The sequence below is a fragment of the Parasteatoda tepidariorum genome, chromosome 6 (assembly GCF_043381705.1).
Source record: "Parasteatoda tepidariorum isolate YZ-2023 chromosome 6, CAS_Ptep_4.0, whole genome shotgun sequence".
Lineage (NCBI taxonomy): Eukaryota > Metazoa > Arthropoda > Arachnida > Araneae > Theridiidae > Parasteatoda > Parasteatoda tepidariorum.
Window position 1 is genome coordinate 66,642,708 of NC_092209.1, and position 24,333 is coordinate 66,667,040.

General features: G+C 30.0%; 3 protein-coding genes across 7 annotated transcripts in view; 1 reads left to right on the plus strand and 2 right to left on the minus strand.

Annotated features, from left to right (window-relative positions):
- LOC107445576 (tRNA Selenocysteine associated protein) overlaps positions 1 to 24,333 on the minus strand; it is a 363,438-nt gene that overhangs the window by 13,219 nt on the left and 325,886 nt on the right. The window contains exons 1-4 of one of the 4 annotated variants that reach the window (XM_043047917.2): positions 3,393 to 3,979; positions 3,131 to 3,229; positions 2,984 to 3,047; positions 1,544 to 1,638 (exon numbers count right to left, since the gene is read on the minus strand). In XM_043047917.2, the coding sequence (XP_042903851.1) occupies positions 1,544 to 1,638; positions 2,984 to 3,016 (128 nt within the window). In that variant the 5' untranslated portion in view covers positions 3,017 to 3,047; positions 3,131 to 3,229; positions 3,393 to 3,979. Of the gene's footprint in view, positions 1 to 1,543; positions 1,639 to 2,983; positions 3,050 to 3,130; positions 3,230 to 3,382; positions 3,980 to 24,333 lie in introns of those variants that run through there. The other 3 variants (XM_043047914.2, XM_043047915.2, XM_071182478.1) reach the window with 3 other exon arrangements.
- LOC107445585 (NADH dehydrogenase (ubiquinone) 15 kDa subunit) lies at positions 7,666 to 11,687 on the minus strand. 2 transcript variants are annotated; one of them, XM_016060010.3, is made up of 3 exons: positions 11,575 to 11,687; positions 8,960 to 9,175; positions 7,666 to 7,925 (listed from the first exon to the last, which is right to left on the minus strand). In XM_016060010.3, exons 2-3 carry the CDS (start codon positions 9,170 to 9,172, stop codon positions 7,791 to 7,793), a joined length of 348 nt encoding a protein of 115 aa, XP_015915496.1. In that variant the 5' UTR covers positions 9,173 to 9,175; positions 11,575 to 11,687; the 3' UTR covers positions 7,666 to 7,790. The 2 variants fall into 2 exon arrangements, with proteins under 2 accessions (XP_015915496.1, XP_015915495.1); XM_016060009.3 differs by having other exon boundaries at positions 11,522 to 11,636.
- LOC107445584 (Dis3 like 3'-5' exoribonuclease 2) lies at positions 11,730 to 22,402 on the plus strand. Its single transcript, XM_016060008.3, has 2 exons — positions 11,730 to 11,963; positions 17,946 to 22,402. Exon 2 carries the CDS (start codon positions 17,969 to 17,971, stop codon positions 21,884 to 21,886), a length of 3,918 nt encoding a protein of 1,305 aa, XP_015915494.1. The 5' UTR covers positions 11,730 to 11,963; positions 17,946 to 17,968; the 3' UTR covers positions 21,887 to 22,402.

Below are 24,333 nucleotides of genomic sequence, written 5' to 3' on the forward strand. Positions count from 1 at the left end.
AATATTAAAAGCTGTAAAATTTCAACGTATTTTTTCTCCAGAACATAGTTAAATTTAAAGATTTTAAGACAATTAAGAACACTTAGGGACATCAATTTTAATTATTTTTCAAAGTTTAATCTGTGCACGATTTGGCTTTCTTTAAAAAATTTTCATCAAATGTTACAATGTAGCAATTTTGATTTTTACAAAAATAATCAGCTTGTAATATTTTCTCTAGTTCTCACTACTAAGAGATGACCTAAACTGTGATTCAAGAACGATTTCACTAAAAACTAAGATAAACTATAAACTAAATTACCTCTCAAAACTAAGATTCAAAAACGTAGCAAATCAAAAAAAAACGCATGCGATTTCTTCACAATAGTAAACATTAGCTCTATTGCCAGATGCCGTCAACTGAATTTGTTCGAAAAAAATTCGTCTGCGTTCGGCAGCCGAGTGAAATGTTTTCTGTGATTCAAAAACGATTTCACTAAAAACTAAGATAAACTAAATTACCTCTCAAAACTAAGATTCAAAAACATAGCAAATCAAAAAAACACATGTGATTTCTTCACAATAGTAAACATTAGCTCTATTGCCAGATGCCGTCAACTGAATTTGTTCGAAAAAAAATTCGTCTGCGTTCGGCAGCCGAGTGAAATGTTTTCTTCCCGATCTATATTTAGGGAGCGTTCTCACTCTCAATCAGATTCTTAAACGCAGTTGCATTTCTGAGTGTGTTTCAGCTTCTGCGTCGTTGCTTTGATTTTCTCCTTTGTTCGAGCACGTGCCTAGAAGATGCAAAAATTTGATTCCTGATCTAAAAAATGTGTTCGGGTACATATTCGGATCTGCAAATTCGGTGGCTCTGTTTTAAAAAATATGAAATAAAATAGAATTTTTTTTAAATCGAGGAAAATCGGAAGATTAAAATAAAAAACTGGAAAGCGGAAGTTTCGATAAAAAACCGGAAATCTTCCGGCTAAACCGGAAGAGTTGGCAGCTATGGTACAGGAATAGATAGTGAAATTATTTCAGATTTATCAAGTGTTTTAGTAAGTTTCTTATTAATTACTTTCATACTTTTTCCTCAGTTTTACAATAAATGCGAATAATTAGGGTGACCATAATGTAGATTGTAGTTCTAGTTCTAATATTCTAAACAAATTATTCCAAAGATAAAAAATAACAAGGCTCCATGAAGTGACCAAATTAGAGTGGAATTTATAAAACATGGGAGCCAAGTTGTGACATAAACACCATATCTGGGAATATATATTACCCATATATGGGAACAGGAAGAAATGCCAGCAGAATGGAACTCAGGAATTATTGAATTATTTGAAGAATTCTTTTTCCTACGCATAGAGATTCTGATTTATAAAACTAGTCAGTTTATAAAAAACAATGCTCTATAAGAAAATGTGTAAATTTAATAGGTGGCAGCACTGTAGTTAAAAATTTCAATTTAAATTCTCAACTTTTATTTGTCAAACGAAGGTTAAATAAGATTTAAATACCAATTATACATTTTCAAAGTAACATTAAACATACATACTCAGTACTTTTCCTGATAATTTTTACACTGCAAATTGGCTCTCCTAATATTCTAAATGCTTCTACAAGAAAATCTTCATCAATATTTGAATCCAACTGTAAGAAAGAAAAAAAAGACATACACTACACTGCATTTAGGGGCTATAAACTATGTTTAAGTGAAAATTATATCTAAATTAGCAGTATTTATAAATAATACAATCAAAAGAAAATAAAATTGCTTCATACATTTTTTATACCTTTTTAGATAATATGTTATAGAAAAAAAATCACATACGAAAATATAAAGCAAAATCTACTTTTCGCCTGAATACTTAGTCTATTTGGAGACGTTCTACTTAATGGCAGTTAATATTCATTTTATGTAAAGACCAAATATTTCAAACTTGGCTTATTCATAATAGAAAAATATGCAATTAATGATGGAATCTTTTGATGAGTAGATATTTTTTATTTCACTTTTAATCACAATTAGGATATTTTAAACAGAAGAAACAAGTTTGGTAACAAAGGGAGTGAGATAGATCGGGAAAATGTTTGAAAAGAAAAAATGAAGATACTTAAATAACAGACTTATGAAATGTAGACAATTACAAATCAAAATGACAACAAAAAAAAGACATAGGAAATAAAAGAGTTAAGCAGGTTCACTGCTTTATTATATAGATAAGGATAGATACTACTATTGATGCTAAAAAGAAATATACTAACAATGTGGAAGATGGCTCTTTTAACATGCTCAAAAAAACTGGAAAAAAGTTATTAAAGTAAGATCACAATTGAAGTCAATAATAATAAATTCTTATAAAATGTTACTTCATTTTTTTTAATTCTATCTTGTTTCAGTGCTATAACTTGTGGTAAAAAGAATTTAATTCTTCTTCCAAAACAAGCTAATTTATTGCAAAATATATTAACAGCATTAATTCTAATAAGAAATCTTCTTTCAAATCTTTGTCTTATTTTCTTACAAATTCTGTTAAAGGACACACTCTACCTAGGAACAATTATACTGAATCCTTTTAAAGTCTTTAATAAGAGAGACAACCATATTTAGGTTAATAAAGATTAACTGTGAAACAATTCTAAAATTTAGAGATCGGCAATTTAATTCTAATTAAAAAATTATTAATAAAATTTTGGTAATTAGAGATTGCTTTTAATTTAACAAATCAAACAGAAGGAGTAAAAATGAATATTTTCACAAAATATAGAAAAAATAATAAGATTAATTAACTTAGCTTGATTTCCTGGAGAACAAATTTGCAAGTTTTTTTAATTAATAAAAAAACTATGCCAAATATAATAACAGACATTAAAAGATTACCAATTGAAAATATTTATTAGCCGTCATGATTAATGCTAGAAATTTAGCAGTTTTATTTATAATAATTATTTATATAATGTGCGTCTAAAATATTAAATGAAAATCTATACTTACATCACCTATCCAAACAGTAGATCTCCTATTCATCGCTCATATGGACACACCCATTCGTGTAGGTCTGCAAAATAAAAATTAACTCAATACTCATTCACGAAAATAGGAAAAAAATTTCAATTTATGAAATAAATACAAGGAGCAGACCATTTTGGTCATATTTCTTAAATACTCCCTTAATTTACAAAGATGATTATCAAATAATAAGAGAGACAGCTATAGAATCCACTTCACACACAAATTACTCTATAAATGAGAAATAATAAAGTTAATGAAAAGTTTACATTTTGAATAAAAATATTAATAAGATAGTAACAACATCCAGATGATCAGGAGTCATCGGCAGCTATTTACTTTCAAAATATCATATATTTATTAAATTAAAAACTGATAGCTTACTAAAACTTACTTTTCTTTTTCCGTAGAAGAGAATAACTCTTTAATATATTTAAATTACGAACTAATAAAAACCTTACATTTTTTCTAGAACAAATGCAGAAGTTTTATTGAAGTTGATAGCTTACGGTCACAGTTTTCATAAATCAAATTTATTTGCAAGCTATAAGCTGTTTTTTTTTTTTAGAAAAAAACTATTACCGCTGCATAAGATTTGAGCAAATTCCAGAAGAACTTGATTAGTGAACTTTCAACGGCGATTAAAAGGGCGTAAAGCGAAAATGACCTTTTAGCAAGTTTGCTGTTGTTGTTGTAGTTCATTTACGTCGCACTAGAGCTGCACAATGGGCAATTGGCGACGGTATGGGAAATATCTCTGAGGATGATCCGAAGACATGCCATCACAATTTTGATCCTCTGCAGAGGGGATGGCACCCCCGCTTCGGTAGCCCAACGACCTGCACGCGAAGTCGAGCACTTTACGGTAGCACAGTTTAACGAAGACCAATACCGCACACCCTCGGTCCCTACGCAGATTGATCTAAGTGGTCACCCACCCACACACTGACCGCAGCCAGTGATGCTTGACTTCGGTGATCTGCTGGGAACCGTGTCTTAACGATCTGTCCACTGCGGGACTAGCAAGTTTGCAATACCAACCAAATTTCATACTATTTCAGGTTTGTTCCTGGATCCATTGAATAAAATCCATACAGTGGTCAAAATAACTTATCGGTTGTTTTTCTAATCTGACTCTGAAATTGTCTATTGTTGTAACTTATTTACATCGAACTAGAGCTGCACAATGGACTATTGGCGACGGTCTCGGAACATCCCTGATGATGATCTGAAATCATGCCATCTCAAATTTGATCCTCTGCAGAGGGGATGGCATCCCCGCTTCGGTAGTACGTTGACCTGCAAGCGAAGTTGAGCATTTTACGGTAGAACAGTTTAACGAGGACCAAAACTGCACGCCCTCGGTCCCTTCGCAAACAGATCAAAGTGATCACCTATCCATGCACCAGAATTGTCAATTACAAATTGAATTAAATTGATGCAACACGCTTTTAATAAAGAAATTTCAACTTTAAAAGAGTTGACATAATTTGTAAAACATCCTGGTTAGCTCTTCAGATTGATTTTTACGCCTAAACTTAAAAAAGTGGGCCATCAAATTTTATTATACTTTCAGTGTTTACAATATATCACGCTTTTTAAATTTAAATAAACAAACAACATAAGAATTTGGAAGACACTGCAAGCAAGCTATGCTCTGGAAGATGCAACCCAATAAAAGATTATGATATTGTATACAAATATCGCCAAATAAGGGATAACACTTTAAAATTGGCAAACATTACTCTTTATTTATGTTGTGATATTAATTTTCTTCAATTTGTTTTTGGCTCACAACCAGTTAGAATTTATAAGTTACAGGAAACTCTTATGAATGGTAAAATTATGCCTCAAATTTAAGCATAAATCAAATCACATTAATAAAACTTCCTTGAATATTAAGCCTGTTTAACATCACCTAATAAGCATAACATGAGTGGAGGAATACACCAGAAATTTTCTAAATTTTTTCAGATTTTAAGAAGCTTGTTATTGTGTACATCGAGTCAACCATCCATAAAGTCAAAATAGCAGGGAACGCTCTGTTAAGCACACAGGGGTGGCAGCAGGGCCGGATTTACGTATAAGCTAAATAAGCTATAGCTTGGGGCCCAGAGATGGCAAGCGCCCCCAGATCCCACTTTTTTTTTTTTTTTTTTAAGTTTTATTTGGAGTTGGGGCCCTCTGAAGTCCAAAATGCATTTTTTTTCTCTTTTTTACAAGTCGGGCTCTTTTCAAAATCTAATCGAAGTGTTTACAAATATAAAATAATTGTTACTCTTCACTTTTCTAACCAAAAGAGCAATAAAACGCTCTTTTGACCGATGAAATATCCCGCTTTCGCAACAACCACCCACAGCATTGTCAAATAGCCGCCTCATTTTACACTGGGGGGGGAATATTTTTAGTTTCTTTAAATTGCTTTGGAAATTGCTTATTTCGGAAATATCGGATATCCACAGAAACACCTTTTTTCTGACTTCTGGTCATAAATTGCTTGGAACTAAAAATTTCTAGGGCTGTATTTAGGGCAAAAGTGAAAATCAAAATNTACAGCAGTTGGGTTTCTCTGTATTGTGCCATATGTTCTTCTACTTGACAAAGGTTTATAAGCCTTAATTGAGTATACAAGCCTACAAATGTATGTTGTATCAATAAACCAAACCAAAAAAGCATAATCTTTAAAATTTTATTTTGAGGGCGAAAAAACTATGCACAAAATACCTCAGAGGCAATAATTGTCAGAGAGGAAAAAATGAATTTGAATTTATCTTTTATTTGCGGAGTAATACTGATTTTTTTCTTCTTTTGCACATAAAACTTATTTTTTGTTGTTTTACGTCGGACTAGGGTGCACAATGGGCTATTGGCGACGGTCTGGGAAACATCCTTAAGGATGGTCCGTAAATATGCCATCACAATTTTGATCCCTTGCTTTGGTAGCCCAATGAACTGTGTGTAAATTCAAGCACTTCGCGGTAGAACAGTTTAAGGAGGACCGACAGTCCACCTTATTTCCTGGGATCAAATACCAGTTTCTTTTTTAAAATTTAGTTTAAGTTCAGAAATTTTTTAGTTAAGAAAATAAGAAACCATTACCTAAGAAAATCTAAAATTGCAGGAAGGTTATCAAAGGGCAAAAATAGATTCTTTAGCTTTAATACAACTTAACTAACATTTTTTGTTCAAGTAGTTGAAATCATAATAGAATCCTTATGCTGATAATTCCCAAAGTATTTCTAGCTATAAAAGTGCGTTAAACAAAAACAAACAAAAAAAAAGGAAGAAAAAGTGCATTTATGTTATTTTAAAAAATTAATTGCAAGTTGTTAATAAGACTGCTAAATGTTAGTAAGTTTAAAAAAATATGAAATAGTTTTTAAAATTCTTTAGATAAAATTTAGAATTCACATTCTGTTAACTACTTGAACACATTTTTGAACCTGAATCAAGTATACATTAAATTACATTTTTTCAAAAGTTACTATTAAATCAGATCAATATTAGGATTTTTAGAAAACAATTATTATAAGCAATGATTATTGGTTTTATTTTTATTTATTGGTATTTTTAAGGTCAAGACTATTTTTTGTTGAGCCCAAAAAGGATTTTGCAGGGTGCTTTTAAAAATGCACAATTTAAAATTTAAGTTTTAATCCAATAGGGAAGATCCTTCAAAGATATTCATCATACTCTTGTACGAGTAATATTAATAGATGAACAGTTTAAAACTATTAAGGCTTATAAACTTAAAGATGCAAAGAGAATTATTGTCATAAGTTTTATGAAATGTTGTTCAAGCAAAAATATAGAAAAGTTAGACTTATAATTAGAAATCAATGTATTAATAAAAAGTTCCTTTCGATTCTGAAAGAAAGAAATCGGAATCAAATATAGAGCTTAAGATAATTTTTTTAGCTTAATTATAATTGTTTCATATGTTGAATGTATAAATACAAGCTACTTGTTTTTATATCATGTTTCAATTGTAAATTATAAAAGTTAGGTAAAAGAAAGTAATTAAAAATTCACATCGAAATAAGGTCTTTTCCTTCATAATAGATTTAGGAATTTTTTAAATAAAGTTTTAAATTGTAATATCTGAATACCAGTGTTTTCCAGTGCTAATACCATGAAAGACAAAAAGAGTAGTAATAAAATAAATGAAATACAAAATTAAAATATTAGGCAGCTATTAACAGTTACCGCTGATTGCATGTTACTGAATTAGGAAAAGTTTTAAGTCACTCTTAAGTATTTGTGAGTATAAATCTGTGGTTTCTAAAATTTATTAGTTCTTTTTTAAAAAACTGAGATACAATTTGACAAATGTATAAGCAAATGGGCAGGTCAAGAATTTTTTCTTAAACTCAATATGAACTTGAATGAATAAATTTAAGCGAACGAGAATTAAATGATATTTCTTTTCTTTGGAAATAACAGGATATTTGAATATTATAGCTCAAGTTAACTAGGAGAACTTTTATTTATACTCTTTTTTCTAAAACAGTAATAATAAGAGTTTTATTTATAACCTAGTTTAAAGATGTTCATTATTTTTTAATTTCTTTAAAAAGAAAAACTAAAAAAAATATTTGTGAGGAAAATTTAGTCATGTTTACTTAAGTATAACTTTAAAATAAATTACATCAATGACATACAATGACTAGTGTTATAAAAAATTTATTATAACTCAAGAAATATTGAAGATATTTTTGAATCAACATTCTATAGGGAAAGATGTTACAGAAATCTAATTTTTTACTATCCAGGGCAGTGAAACAACCATTACTCAATCAATGTTTTTTGTATAAGTTTTATAATATGAATCTAATTTTGGAGTTTCCAAGTACAAATTTTTCTTCGATCTTTCACCAGCCATATACTGGCGCATACGCTCTTTTCGCATGGCAGCAACTCTTGCCAACTAAAAGAAAAATTAAAATTTTAAATAACAGATAACAAGGCATAAGTAAGCAATGCATTTTTTATAATGTCAATTTGAAAGTTTACTTTTGACAATTAAAGAGCTTAGTGGTAGAATATATTAACTGTTACATGACATTATAAAAATACTTTATTTTTTTAGGTTTCAAAATTTTTGGTGGTATATAGCTCTGCTGCTTCTTTGCATAAATTCTTGTGCTTTTGACTATAATTTCTAATTATATATACAGTTAGTTTATGAAGAAGGGTAATCGATTATTAATCACCAACAAATTGATTCATTGACACATGATTAAAATACATGTATGTAAGCATTTGTTCAAGTAACATCAGCTTTAAAATCTTAATCTTTTTTAAACACATTCCTTAATATTACAATTTTTAGTTAAATATATCAGATTTCATCGAATATAATTTAAGGCTGAATAATTGTAATACCCACTATTCAACTACTGCTAATTATCTGGTATATCAGCTAAGTATAGTCTAAGTATGTCTGGTATATTGGCAGCATGAAGTAAGCTAACTATATATTCATTTTTTTATTTATTTATTATAATTGTATCCAACAAATATTTTAGTTATTTGTGTGATCTCCCTTATTTCTAACAGTGTTTAAACAGGTGAAATTGTTCCACTAAAATTACCATTGAATTTGTTCCAAAAAATATTACCGAAGAAAAATCTTCTAAAAATATATTTTCACATAATAACAAAGTATCTAATGTACCTGCTGTATCTAATTCGAGCTAGATACAGCAGTTGGGTAGATTTATCTGTGACTTTGGACCTCTCCTTTATTTGTTACTAAAGGGTTTTTAAATAGGTGAAATTGTTCCACTAAAATTAAGTTTGAATTTGTACCTAAAAAATATTACCCCCAAAAAATCTTTTAAAAAATATATTTTCACGCAATAACAAAGTATCTAATGTAACTGCTGTATCTAATTCAAACTAGATACAGCAGTTGGATAGATTCATCTGCAATCATAAGATTAAAATTTTGATACATACACTTTTATCTCCAAAAAGGCATTCGTAATAGTCAGCTAATTCTTCTTTACATTGTTTTGTCAATCCTTTATGACCATATACATCAGTGCAATCAAGAACATTTAATTCAAGTTCACGACATCTCCAATAATGTTGGCAATTGCCAAGTTGAGCAAGTGCATCCCCAAATGGTGTTCGGAATGGTGAGTGTAAATATGGACTGATACCTGACATTATCTGTTGAAAAGGAATCAAAACAAATGAATCAAAATTGCTAAATATATCTGAAAATTGTCATAAATGTGTTCAAGTAGAGAGGAAATTTATAGCAATATGGATGAAACAAATTTGATAATTAAATGAATAGTAATTCAACTTTGATAGGACATTATATAAGATTAAAAAAAAAATTTTTTTTTAAGTAAAATAATTTGAAACAAATCTACACCAGTTCTGATTTCCTATAAAAACTTGTGTCACACATTATTAATTATTCTTTTACTTCCAAGTACTCTTGTGCTCCTATGAGAGTAACGTATTTCACTTTTTAAATTTTGTAATAGTATTGATGTTTTTTTTGGGGGGGGGGGATTTTTCGATGGAAAAAAATTAACTACAAAATTACGCATATATTATGTAGCTCTTACGACTGAATATTCTTAGAACATTCATTCTTCCTACAAGTTGAACATTCATGTACTTACACTTCAATACTACTATACTACTTGAACTCTTCCTACAAGTGTGTTTAAGTAGAGAAGAAATTTATAAAATAAGAAATTTATAAGAAGAATATTATAAGATTTCAAGAATTGTTTTTTAAGTTTCAAATCTACACCAGTGCTGATTTCCTAAAAAAAGTTATGTCATGCGTTATCATTTTTGTTAAATGTCAAGTATACCTGTGCTTGTACGTGAGCAATGCATCTCACTTTTTATATTTTGTAAAAGTTTTGGAATAATTAAACAGTTAGTATTGATGTTTTTTTTTGTTCGATTTTTCGATGTAAAAAATTAACTATAATGTTATGCATATATTTTGTAGCAACATACTCTTAGGACTGAATACTCTTAGAACACTAATTCTTTTTTTTTTTTTAAACATTTTGAATTAGTTTCAAGTTACTGAAATTTAAAACTTTGACTTTCTTTTTTTATACTACCTCGAAAAGTTAACAACCCATACATATTTTTTTTTTGTCTTTTGGACAAAGCACAGGATCCTGATTATGAGAAGCTGAAGCTCTAGACAAATGCTGAGAAAGAGGTTTTTACACTAGAATTTACAATAGAATTTTTATTAATCCTACATTAAAAAAATTCACAAACACATGCACAGTGCTGTTTGCACATTGTGCATCATGATCAACAAAAAGAGGACTTTTTCCCCTGGAAATTATAAAATTGTTTCCGTTGAAATATGGAGGGGTGTAAACTAAATCTTTGAGAGGATGTAGACACCGGGAAAACACAACTGTTTGAGGCTAAAGCTGGAGAGTTCTATTTTAAAGTAGAGATGCAAAGGTAATTTTAATTTGTAACATATACCTTAGCTTGTTGCTTCCAAATAAGGGGATAAACAAGTGGGAAGAAATCTTTTTTGTTAGAAATGAGTGTACTTCTCTACAAGAAAGAGGTCACAAATGGTAAAAGAAGGAAATAACATTTAAGTTTTTCATTGCTAGAAAAGAATTTCTCCTAAAATTGGGGAGATTTCCATATCCTGATCTGTGGCAGAGTAATCGCCAAGTCTTGGCAACTTCTGGGCAGCATCCCGCGAGAAATTTAAAAAAAAAAAATCAAAGAAAGGGACCAACTCGAAAGATATAACTTGTAACCACCCGTGGGCAAACATCTATTGGTATTTTTTTTAATTGCAAGTTTAAAATCTATTTGACATCTCGGCGATTGCAGTTGGCGCAACACATCACGATATGGAAATACACACCTAAAATGTTTTGTAAAACTGAAAATTATAAAATCAAATATTTATAGAACGAACCTATCTCATCCCGGCCTTTACCTAGTGACGCCATTTTTTTTAAGTTAATAATTTCTCAAATGTAACAAAAATGTAAGGTCACAGTTTGAGATACTAAGTCGTAACTTGATTAAAAGACATCAATAGTTCTCAACAATTTTATTTTTTCGTGCAAATTTACCAAATTTGTTTTGCCTACTGCACAGTACAATTTTTAAATATAATTTTGGAAAGGTTATTCAAGTTCATAAATGAATTCGAAATGAATGAATCCAAAGTAAATCTTCAGAAGGAGAATTGGAAACTTGTGTTTAAACTCATAAATTATATTTAATTCATGCATGAATAATTTCAGGAAAGCATATTTTTTATAAAACATATTTACGAAGCAATTCATCGAAATAAAATTTCCGTAGTTATCGTGTGAAGTCAAAATTTAATTCTAATCATAAAAAAAAGCTTAAGAAAAACAAGGACACGGATCATATTAAAATATTTTCATGTACATGGAACAGATAAATTATAACCAGTTATAAAATACTATAATAAATATTTTTATGTACATAAAACAGATAAATTATAACCAGTTATAAAATACTAACTTAATAATAACAAAACTTTCCGAAATATAAAAATTGGAAAAAGTAAACTTTACTTGTTTTGATAGGGTCAGACGGCGTATAACAAACGCTTCCGTTTACTTAATTTTATGATGTTTGCTAAAACATTGTTTCCGGTTTTCAATTAATTTTAATTTTCAATCTCCTCTTAATTTTTGAAAAATAAAATAACTTACTCTAAAAAAAATTGAGTGCAGATAACTACAAAATTGGAATTTAAAATGTTAATGGGATCAAATCAGTTTAAAAATATACGCTCAGTTATGAAATGAAGTGCATTGAATATGATGACAAATATAAACACAAAAAAATTTCACCCGTTTTCATCATTTTCAGAAGATTTTTCTGTACTCAGCTCTCCGTTTTTATTTCGAAATTAACTCTACAATATTTTATTGTTTTACAAATTTAAAAAAAAGCGAATGTAAGTATGAATATATATCTGTCGATTTACGTTTCGTTATGGCTATCATTTACTGTTCGATTCTAAAGCTTAATTTATACTGTAACACCTATATCTTAACAATGTTTGCTTTATACTTTATATATTTAATGCCAAATTATTTAAAGTTATTCAAAACATTGCTTTTTAAATCATTAGTTTATTTTAAGCTGGAGTAGTCAGTAGTTTGAAACTATTGTTACAGAAAAGCAAGTCATAACTTGAATATCTTAATTTGATACACAAGTGTGCTTTAATTGCTCTATAGAAATGTATTTATGTTATACTTAAAGTTATTCAATTCACGGTCTTGCTAATTTTTAGTTTTATTTTAAGCTAGAGTAGCAAGTTAGCTAGAAACAATTTTTATAAAAAGAAAAATGATAACTTATTTATTTTCTTTTGATACCTAACCAATTCTTTTATTGCTCAATTGAAATGTATTCATATTATTAATAATTAAGCGTGTAGAATAAGTTGTTTTTGGATTGAATGCTGTAGCTTAGAGCTTATATTGTATATAAAATCTTCCATTTTCCTATTACTTCTGGAAACTTTAATTAGAACTGTTAAAATTGGAAACTGTTACAGACTTAATTTATACAAATGTTAAATATATACCTACTGGGAGATATTAATTTATGCATTTCTATAGGTTAAACCAACTTTTTTTTAAAGGTGTATATTCTGTAGATTGACAATACTGTCCATTTTATATAAATATGGTAAAAATTAATCAGCTGTCTGTCTAGGTTTTTCTGTAAGGTACCTATTTTGTGAAAATTTTGACATAATTTGCGAAAATTGAAAATTATTTTAAAAAATCTGCACAAAAATATTGTTTATCGTTTCTTACGGATACAAAAATAAAGTTTTAAGAAAAATTATATTGTGAAACTACTGTTTTTCCTATAGTTGAATTTGTGAAGGTATACAACGGATACAAAAGTAAAATTTTAAGAAAAATTATTTTGTGAAACTACTGTTTTTCCTATAGTTGAATTTGTGAAGGTAGCGCTAAACGGTAGTAAATTTGACCTGGACAGACCCCTGTTAATATATTGGTCACATACATGACTCTCTCTGATTTTATTTTCAGGTTAGCTTTTGGAAGTTGCAATTAGTTATTAAATAAAGTAATATTATAGACTAAACTAAAAACTTAACTCAGTGGCGTGACAGCCCATAGAGGGCCAAGGCCCACTGTGCCAGTCTCAGTTTTCTTGACCCTGGGCTCTGGGGTGCAGGAACAGATGCAAGATTAGGTGGTCAGTCGAACGCGTAGCCCAAAGTGTTTAGTTCCCAAGCATGCTTGGTGCTCATTTATCGACCCACTGAAGGGAGGAAAAGCTGTAATATTATAGAAATGAGTTAAATTTAGTTTGTTAAAAGAACTACGTGAATACTTAAAAGAATGGAGAACTAGTCAACTTTTAATTTTATGATGTAGCTAAGTAAACTAGCTACTGAGCTTAAAGCTAAATATAAATATTTTACCTCCTACAGGCCCAATTTTGTTCTGAATAAAAATAGCAAATAACGTGCGAAGTAGTTGCTCTGGTCATCTAGCACAGAGCTCATTCTAGGCAGAGTAAACAGGGCGGAGCACCCTGCTGCCCTTTTAGCCTAAAGAATCCGCCCTGTTGCCCCTGAAGTAAATTAGTGCCCTGATTTAATAAACTCCATACCCTTTTTGCCCTTTCTTTCCTCAACCCTTCTTTATTTTTTCCCCAAACTCTACAATGGATTTCTTAAACTTTAGTTATTTTCAACTTTTTTTTTATTTAGTTTGGCATTGCTGTCAATACATAGATTTATATGGGAAAGGAAAAATATCCATCACACCCCCTTGTTGCACTTGTGTTTGAAAGTTTGCAGTTATTTCCACTATCATTAAATCATAATTATTATTAATCATTTTAATTATTAAATCATAACTACAGACACTTAAAAATATACATTTATTATTTTATTAATATATGCATGCATTTTAAATAAATTACTAAGTTAATTAGCTCATTAACCTGATATATCTGTTAATTTATTAATAAGAATTAGTAATTAATATGATTACTTTGCTACTTTTAGTAAAGTAAAAAAAATTTTTTTTTACTAATTGAAAATGTTTTTTAATAGAGCGTGTATAGCCCATAGAAAGAAATTATTGCCTTTTTAGAATAATGATGCCCTCTTTTTTAAACTTTTGCACCCTGCCCTTTTTCTGCTTAGAATGAGCTCTGATCTAGCATACGCAATGCAGAGATAGTTACATGATGGAACCGGTTTTACTTCATCACCTTAATGTGAAACTACTGTGAGGCAAATATTTACATAAGAAATTAAACAATTAAGAGGCTCTGCCCTTTTAGTTGCATATTTGCTTATGTATCTTTAAATAAAATCATTTTTTTAATATATATCTTTTAGGAAAGAAATGGTTTAACAAATAATTTTAATCAGTAAGAAATTCATTTTTCAAAGCTTTGTTTATTATTAAACTCAAAATATAGTTTTTCAGTAAGTATTTATAATTTTTTTTTTCATTTTCTTCATTATTGGAAGAAATCAAAAATTTTCTTTAATCTATGTTTGGTTCATTAATAACTTTTGAGATTTTTTTTTTACTGCTCCTATGTTTTTACTTTTTGGCTTTATAAATTTTGATCTAGAATTCTTTTCGAAATTTCCACTTTAACAGAACTCTCAGAAAATTCTTCAACAACCAATATTTTTTTAGCCTAAACACATTAATTAAATTTTTTCTTTTTCTTTACTTTTTTAGTCTCCTAAAAATGAAGCTTATTAGTATTAGAATTGAACAAAAAATATACATATTTCGACCCATTTGACAGTATTTGTTGAAAATGTTGAGAAGAAAAAGTTCAGAAAAGAGAATGCTACATTTTAAGTAATAAGCAAGAAATTCTTGATAACTTAGTGATGAATTTGAAGTGAAGTGTATTGAGGTTTTGTGTAAATGCACAATTTTGTATATATCAAAGTAATAAATTGTGAGACAAGGAGAGGAATATTAAGAGCAACTGTAAATAAGCAATATGTTGGTTAAATTCCTGTAAGAGAAAAAATTTATAAAATGAATTAAATTTCAGTTTTAAAGGCAAGTTTCTTCTAGAATTTAAAAAATCACTCGTGCAAATTGAATTTCTTTCAATTCGAGTGGAAAAACCTATTTTTAAATGAGAAATATCAATCGTTAAAATAGATTATAATCACAGTCTACTTTATATGTTTTATGCAAAGAAACATAGTGAAACTTAATTATATATATATCTAAGGAAGTTTTAAAATGTCTTGATCAAGTTTTATAAATGTAATTAAGTTAAAAATAATAACTGTAAATAACATAATAGCATATGAGCATCCTGTTAAACAGAGATTCATAATCATTTATCCCACAGACCCAGAAAAATGTGTAAACACCATAGTAAGACAAAAAAATAATAATAATGTATCTGTGCACACAATCCAATAGTATCTGCAAGCTCATAATATTTTTTTAGTGCAAAACGATTTTACTACATAACAAAAACGACAAAAAGCATTTAACTATGTAGGTAACATATTTACTTATTCCTGACATAAAGAGCAAACAAACAATATATGCAAGCACATTAACATTAAGAATATTTGAGGAAGAAATAGTTTTAAATAAAAATTAAAGAACTGTGTTCATATTAAGTAATTGTTATCATATTAAAAATGAAATGTTATTAATAATTTTACTTCTATAATTCTTCACCGGGAAATCCATATTTAGCTCATATTTCGTGTCAAACTGGGGCACTTTTTTATTAACAAATGAAATTACATTAAATGATTTCCTATTTTCACTGTAATTGTTTATTTTCCTTGTAAAGCAATAGTTGTGTACAGTTGTTTGCTCATTCGCTAACGATGGGATCATTAATTTTTGGGCTGAGTGAAACAACGAAACAACTTTTTTCTACATTGCATAAATTATTTTATGTTGTTTGCTTCTTATTTTATTGTTTTGCCTTCAAACATGTTTGTTTTTTTTATTCGGATACTTTTTTTGATGTAGTTGATGTTAATTTTCTTTAATTAACTAATTTTCTTTAATTAATATTTAGAAATCTTCTATGTTTTCGAGAAAATATTTAAGAAAATAAAAACAGTAATGAATGAGATTCAACTATGATGGTTGACAAGCGGAGTTAGAAGGATACAAAGCCATCAAATATAAAATTTTTTCTGTAAAATTGGAGAATCTCTGCCAGTGTATCCACACATGTGCTTCTGTATTATCTAATTATGGTTTACACTTGTAACTTTTATAGTGAAAAAGATAAAAGGATGGACTAAGTACCTTGCGAAATTCTTAGGCAAATGTTTATGAATAGTGCGTGTAACTCCCATGAATGTTTATGAATCTGGGGGCAGATCGTCAGAAAACCTCTTACTAGATAATATGCAAATGGTATTTTTAAAAATTGAAATAAAAATGAAACCAGTTAAAAAAAATCTCAACAAAGTATTTTTTTTGATGTAATTCTATTTTAAAACTGGATGTTCAGGAAACTAATACATAATTTAGGTATAATTGAACATATTTATTTAGGAAACTGATAACTTGAAATCCAAATTAAAACTTTATTATATTGTAGCAGAAATTTTAAAACTTTTTAGAAAACTGAAGAAAAAATTTTTTTTTATAAAAAAATGAGTGAAAAAAATTTCAATTTTCTTGTACAATATTAAATTTTATTTGTTTTAGTTTAAACTACTCTTACGTTTATCACTAAACAATTGTATTTGTCGTAATGTTTCCAATTGATTAAAAATCTCAATTTAACTGTTGTCGGTTGCCTTGTCGACTGAATTTTCTATTTTTAATGTCACTTTGTTTAATCATTTCAATTTTAATTAATCATTTCAAGTTATATTCTCTTTTAGACCTTAAAGTGTTTCCTATTTCTAAAAAGTAACATTTTTGAGCACAAATTCTTCTTCTTTCTAGACTATAACCAGACATACTTCGTTTGCTATGCTTTTGGTCTAGTTAAGGGGTATAGATATCTCTATTCCCATAAGCAGAATATTTTCAAATGTTCTGCAACAGGACTTATTAATTTATACAAATGTTCTGCAAGCATTTCGCAGCGAAAAAGTAAACTTTACTTTAAAATACTATATTTTCATTTATTAAAATACAGGGTCATACACAGATACACTACATTATTTTTAAACCACGGCAAACATTCTTGATTTGTTAATTTTTCAATCACTTTTGAAGTACAAAATTTTGTTAATGACGATGATGAGGATGAATTATTAATTTAATGCCTATGATATGAAGGTCCGAACATTAAAATAAGAGCTGCCTTAAAAATCTTTCGAAGGGACAAGTGCCCAGATGGTGCACCATTTGCAAACACAAAAATTCGCTGGTAAATAATATACGCATCACATTCAAAGCAAGCAACTCTATCACCCTCACATGCAGACATTTTACTGAAGTTTGTATTAGCAGGTTTTTCAAGTTGTGATATATTGCGCAGGTGACCAGTTCGGACATTCCCATAGTTACAAAAGCCAATGGGAAAGTGTCCTATCCATGGGAGGGGGATTCGCAGGAAAACGCTGTCGTTTATTCAAGATACAAATTGTTCGGCAGGCCTTCGTTTGTTCTGCGACGTACGTCACAGTTTTAGGCACTTTCAGCTTCTGGCTCTCCATTCGTTATACTTTTGCAATATATTATGTGAGTGCAATATATTATGGATGGTTACTCTGTTCATAACGCTGTATTGGTTAAATATTATAGATTGTTCTTTATAACAAAATTTTATATTATAATATGATTTTGAGATAAGCCTTTAAAATTTTTAAAAGTTTGTTTCTTATTTATTTGTTTGCCTTTATTTGCTTCTATTTTAAAGTGTTTTACTTTGTATTCATCATTCAAAAAATATTTCTTTCCAGAGTTTCAGCAGATTTTGTTTGTCATGGAAAATATAAGAAGTCCTAAAAGTCTCACCAAAAGTACAAATTCTCAAAATGCTGGCGAAAATAAAATCTCATGTTCTGAAGCTAAAAACAAAGAGAGTGGTGCGGTGAAAAAGAAAACTAAAGCTGTATCAGAAGTTGCACCTGTTGAAGGTAGTTCACCAAAGAAAAAAAGTGGTAAGTCTAGGGTGCGAAAGAAGAAGGTTAAGTCAGAAATCGAAGAAAAAATTGATTTATCGGATAGATCTCAGAATGGTCTGGGTTCCAGTTCAAGTACAAGTGAAGTAATTTCTAACTTTTCATTAAAAATGAATTCTACTGATAATATGAGGAATACTAAACAAAGTAGAAGAACGTCCTTGCCAGTCGAGCTTAGAGAACAACCTCAAAGTACACCTAATAAAAATACTCCAGATAAAAAGCCTTCCAACTTTAGATCTAAAACTCCAGAATGTAAAAATTTTACTAAGCCAGGAGTTAAAAAACCTAGCTCAGTCAGAAAAGGCATAAAATTTGAGCCTTATATTCCTCTTTTTCAAGTTCAACAAGGATTGAAACGTGGCGAATTTATTGAAGGAGCTTTAAGAATCAATCCAAGGAATTATGAAGATGCTTATGTCAATTCACCAGATGGAAAAATGGATATTTATATTGGTGGTATGCAAGCTAGAAACAGAGCTCTAAATGGCGATCATGTTTGTGTCCAAATTAACCAAAAACAAGAGTGGCGTGTATTATGTGATGCAATTAAAGATTACCAAGAAAAAAGTGGAGAAATTATTTATGAAACTATAGCTAAGTCAAAAACTCCAAGTCCCTGCAAAATTCATACTCCAGATAAGTTGAGATCACGTGCAGTTTCTTCAAACTCTTGGGATAGTGCTTGTGGAGAACGAATGCCAGATACTGTAGAAATTTTAGGTGTAGATAAATTAGCTCAACAATTCAGTGATATAGCATTAGGTCAAAGACCAAACTTCAAGTCTTGTGCAAACAAAAGTTCAAAATCAAAAGAAGGAAGCAGTGAAAGTGACAAAAATGTTTCTTCTTATATACAGTCTCAGGGATCTTCAGAAGATTGCTTGGACAAACTTTCTCCTCTAATTGGCCAGATTCATCATGATTTAAATAATGGGATTTTCCAGGGAAACCAAAGAGATAACAACTCTTCCAATGTTCCTGAGAATTATTCCACTTTTTCTGGTTTTCCCTCAGAGACATATCCTCCTTGTGATATGAATGATATTGGAACATTTAATTTGGAAATGCAATCAGATGAAGCTTCTAAGTCTTGGGAAGGTGATGAATCCGGATTTAACATTATAGTATCACCTGAAGATTTATTAAGTATTGATGGGAATTCATTACTGAATCATGATAACCATAGTTGGAAATGTAATGACAACCATGATAATAGTGACAGTGAAATTGGTGGTATTATAGTCCCTCCAGGTGAACTTTCTGGAGATGAATTTACTGATTCAGCAAGTGTTGACAGTACTCATAGTCAAACCTTAGATCAAGTGATAGAAGATGCTGCATTTCTCGCATGTCAACAAGATGCTGAGAACAATAATGTTGAAAACAATATGAATCCTGTGACAAATTTTGATTTGGCGAGAATATCGACCACTTCTAATACATCCATTGTATCTAGAGACAAGTCACTGGAAATGGAATGTAAAATACAAAATATACAAAATAATCCACCTCTGTCATACTATGAAGTTAATTCTGATTCTGTGATTTGCTCTGCTGTTTCAGAAACACATGTTTCTAAATGTTTAAGTAGCTCAGATGAAAACTTAAACCAGCCTGTTATTGAGCATCATATTGGTTTCAGTGCTGATGCAGGTACAGAAGTGACTTCAGATATTAAAAAGAATAAAAAATCAAGACATCGAAGACGGCCTAAACGTGGAAAACAAAAAGATCAATCAGCGTCTGACATAACTGAGGATGTACAAATGAACTTGAGTGATCTTACTGTTGAACAAGTTATGGAACATCCCTTGTGGCCTCAGTTTATTCAGAAGACAGGAAAAGTTGTTCATGTCTTACAGACGAAACATTCTTGTATAGCAGCTGGTCATTTGAAGCTATGTAATGACAGAAATCCCAAGTGGGCCTTGTTTTCACCAAATGATAGTCGTGTTCCTAGAATGATGATTCCTATTTCTGACTGTCCTCAAAACTTTTATCATCGACCAACTGATTATTCTAAAGTCTTGTTCTTGGGTCAGATTGTTGAATGGAACGAAACATCGACATTTGCTTCTGGTCGCTTAATAAGAACTCTTGGGAGTACTGGTGATGTTGAGGCTCAAACTGAAGGTATGCTAGTTGAAAATTCTGTTGAGTATGGAGAATTTCCAATTGAAGTTTTGAATTGTCTTCCTGAGGGAGAGGAATGGTCTATTCCTGCTAATGAGATAAAAGGCAGAAAAGATTTTCGCAAAGAATGTGTGTTTACTATCGATCCTGCTACAGCTCGTGACATGGACGATGCAGTTTCCTGTGAAGTTTTAGATAATGGTAACTTGGCGGTTGGTGTACATATTGCAGATGTAACATATTTCGTTGAGCCAGATAATGACTTGGACAGGTTTGCCCAACAAAGAGCTACGAGCGTCTACCTTGTACAAAGAGTTGTGCCAATGTTACCCCGCAAACTCTGTGATGATTTGTGCAGCTTGAATCCCGGTAAAGATCGGTTAACATTCTCTGTAGTGTGGGAGATTTCACCTACTGGAGAAATACTTCAACACTGGATAGGGCGATCCATAATTAAATCATGCATAAAATTAAGTTATGAACATGCACAAAGCATGATAGAAAATCCCAATAAAGTTTGGTCTTCTACAGAACACCCAGAAATTTATGGCGGCTTTCATATAAATGATGTAATAAAACGAGTGAATCAGCTCAATGCCTTAGCTGTGAAATTGAGAGAACAACGATTCTCTAATGGTGCATTGAGACTAGATCAAGTGAAATTGCAGTTCACATTAGATTCAGAAACTGGTTTGCCATCTGGTTTCAATGTTTATATGCAGAAAGACAGCAATAAACTTATAGAAGAGTTTATGTTGTTGGCAAATATGACAGTAGGGAAAAAAATACATGATACATTTCCTGGACTTGCTTTATTGCGTCGTCATCCTCCTCCGCAAGCAAAACCAATGCAAGATGTTGTGTCTATGTGTGAAGCTGTTGGCGTTATTCTTGATGCTAGCAGTAGTGGTGCACTTCATGATTCAATTGCTTATTATAAAGGAGATGATTACATGTCTCAAGCCAAATACGAATTATTAATGCACTTATGTTCTAAGCCAATGAAACCAGCTGCTTATTTCTGCACAGGCGTTGTATCAGACCCTTCTAGTTTCCATCACTATGCTCTTAACGTTCCAATTTACACACATTTCACTTCTCCAATCAGGCGTTACCCTGATATACTGGTGCACAGGCTGTTGGGAGCTTCGCTTCGATACAATGCTCCACCCCTAATCAGCGCTGCGGAAATGGAGAAATGTGCACAACACTGCAATGAAAAAAAATACAATGCTAAAAAGGTTAGTGAACAGAGTGCTGAACTATTCCTTAGTGCTTTTATCAGTGAGTTAGGTTGTGTGCATGCAAAGGGTATGGTGATAGGTGTTATGGATCATTCTTTTGACTGCCTGATTTTAGAGATGGGCTTGGTTAAAAGAGTTTATTGTGATGGCTTACCCCTGGTGAAAAAACATTTTAAAAGATCGCATGGAGTGTCTATGCTGAACTTGTTTTGGAAAGATCCTGAAAAGCCAGAAGGAATAGAGCAGGCACTTGTTATTTTTGCTCTTGTTGATGTAGTACTCTCTGCTGTTAAAGATACCTTGCACCTTAATGTAACGCTGAAAAAGCCTATTCAATGAGTTGGTTTGGCATCAGTATTTTGACTAAGTGCATTATTTATTTGTTATTTTAAATGCACTAATTTTTATTCTTTACATTTAACATAAAAAATACTAGACATTTTTTATACATGTGCCTTTTTATTTTTAAACTATAAGGTTGATTTTAATATTAAGGCTTTAAGTTTAAGGTTATTTAAAATTTAATAAATTAATTATTCATGTCACTTGAAATTCTGATTATTATTAATTGTTTTCAATTCATCTACTAATTATTTTGATAGTTTTAATGACCTATGAACTGTATAAGATTTGTTAGCTAAAAATATACAGTAGAGAACCGATTATCCAGAACGATCGGGACCGGATAACTGATTTTTCGGGTTTTCTGATTCGCCACAAAACTGCTTTTTTTTTTTATTGTTTATCAAACCTAACTTAAAAAATATGATTTAGAAATAGTTTTAAAAAGAAGAAAAAACGAGAAAGTCCAGCACAATACATAAGTTTAATAAGATAAAAAGGAAAAAAATAAAATAATGAAATTTAAAATATATACAGAAATATATACTTTCTTCCTTTTTTTTATTTAGAAATGGGGGGAAAATTTATGGAATTTCATTCCTGGTTTCTGGATAAGAGGTTCTGTACTGTATTTCAATTTTAGTACAAGAAACATACGAGTTTTTTTTTTCATGGTTTGAAGGTTGTATTTTAATAAAATTATTGTCTTATAAGGTACTTATTTAGTTATAAAAATAATAAGTTATATTTTAAAAATATGTAGACATAAATTTCAGATTGTATTTATTTTTTGATTTTGATTCTTTATTTTATCAAATATGTAAAAATATTTTTACATTTTGTCCTCGTCAAATTAATTCTGGTGAAGCAAACATAATCTTGATTATTTGCTTAATAGATATCATTAGAAGTAGAACTTTTCAAAGACGTAGTAACAAGCAAAAAAGTTTGAAATAAAATTTTTAGCTTCTTTATAAATTTTCTTTATTTGGAGACATAATCTGTAATATATTGTACAATCAGCTTTTGTCATTATTGTCCTCACTGATCTTTGTAACATACAGTGCNGCTATTCTCATTAGGTTGCTCAAATGCCTATCAGTCAATCTGTTACGATATTTTGTCTTAATCTGGTTTTGGGTGCTAAATGACCTTGCAACAGATGCTGAATTATTCGAAAACACTTAAGTAAATTTGTAGCATTGTGCACACACTTTCCTATCCTCTACATCAGCCAGCATAGGCTTTTAAATTATTTCTGCCATAAAATCGTGAAGTACGTTGAAGTTCTTTCCAAGTTCATACTTCATGCTAGTATTTTATCCATATCCGTTGAATATCCGTATTTGTTTCGTTTTTACCGTTTCTACCGACATTTGTTTCATTTGTCTTAACAATGTATTTGTCCATCTTACAATCAGGCACAAAAAATTTCAACGTTTTACATGAAGAAACCTTACCTACGGTGAACACATCGTTGCAGAAAAATGTGTTCTGAAAGGGGTTCGAGGGGGGGTGTTCTGGTTCTGAACAATACTGGTAAATAGGGAAGCTAGATAACAAGGACCGATATTGAAAATAATGAAAGATCAAGGAAGAAAAACGAAGCGGATTTCATTCAAAATGGCGGAAGACGAAATTTTTTCCAAAATTCGCGAGATTCGCGCATTTTGAAATTCATTAGTAGGGTGCGCGAACTTCTCACGTTAATAATTTTTTAATGTGAGGAAAGAAAAAAATATGCGAGATTCTCGCGCTGTAGTGAAAACACTGCATAAATTTCCGATAGTATTTATTTTTTGATTATGATTAATTTTTTGATTTTATCAAACATGTAAAAATATTTTTACATTTTGTGCACATCAAATTAATTCTTGTGAAGCAAACAGAATCTTGATTATTTGCTTAATAGATATCATTAGAAGTAGAACTTTTCAAAGACGTAGTAACAAGCAAAAAAGTTTGAAATAAAATTTTTAGCTTCGTTATAAATTTTCTTTATTGTGAGACATAATCTGTAATATATTGTACAATCAGCTTTTGTCATTTTTGTCCTCACTGATCTTTGTAACATACAGTGCTACTATAATATATAAAATTATTTTTTATATTGTAAACAACATACTATATGTTTTTTATCTTATAAATTAATTTGAAGATGCTTCTATGCAAGAACTAGAATCTAAAGCATGAAATCTACTCTCTTCCTGTCTACTGCAAACACCAATTCAAAATTGAACTTATTTAAAAATACTTTCATATTTCAATTAGTGTACTAAGAATACTAATTGTATTAATATATATATTTTTAAGTTAATTTGCATTTATTGCCCTTTAGAACAGGACTGTGAAGTCTGTAATTAGTCTCCAAATCTGGACTTTTTTGAAAGCTTTATTATGATTAAAATTTTCACTGAATCCTGGGAAAATATTGAGTTAATTTC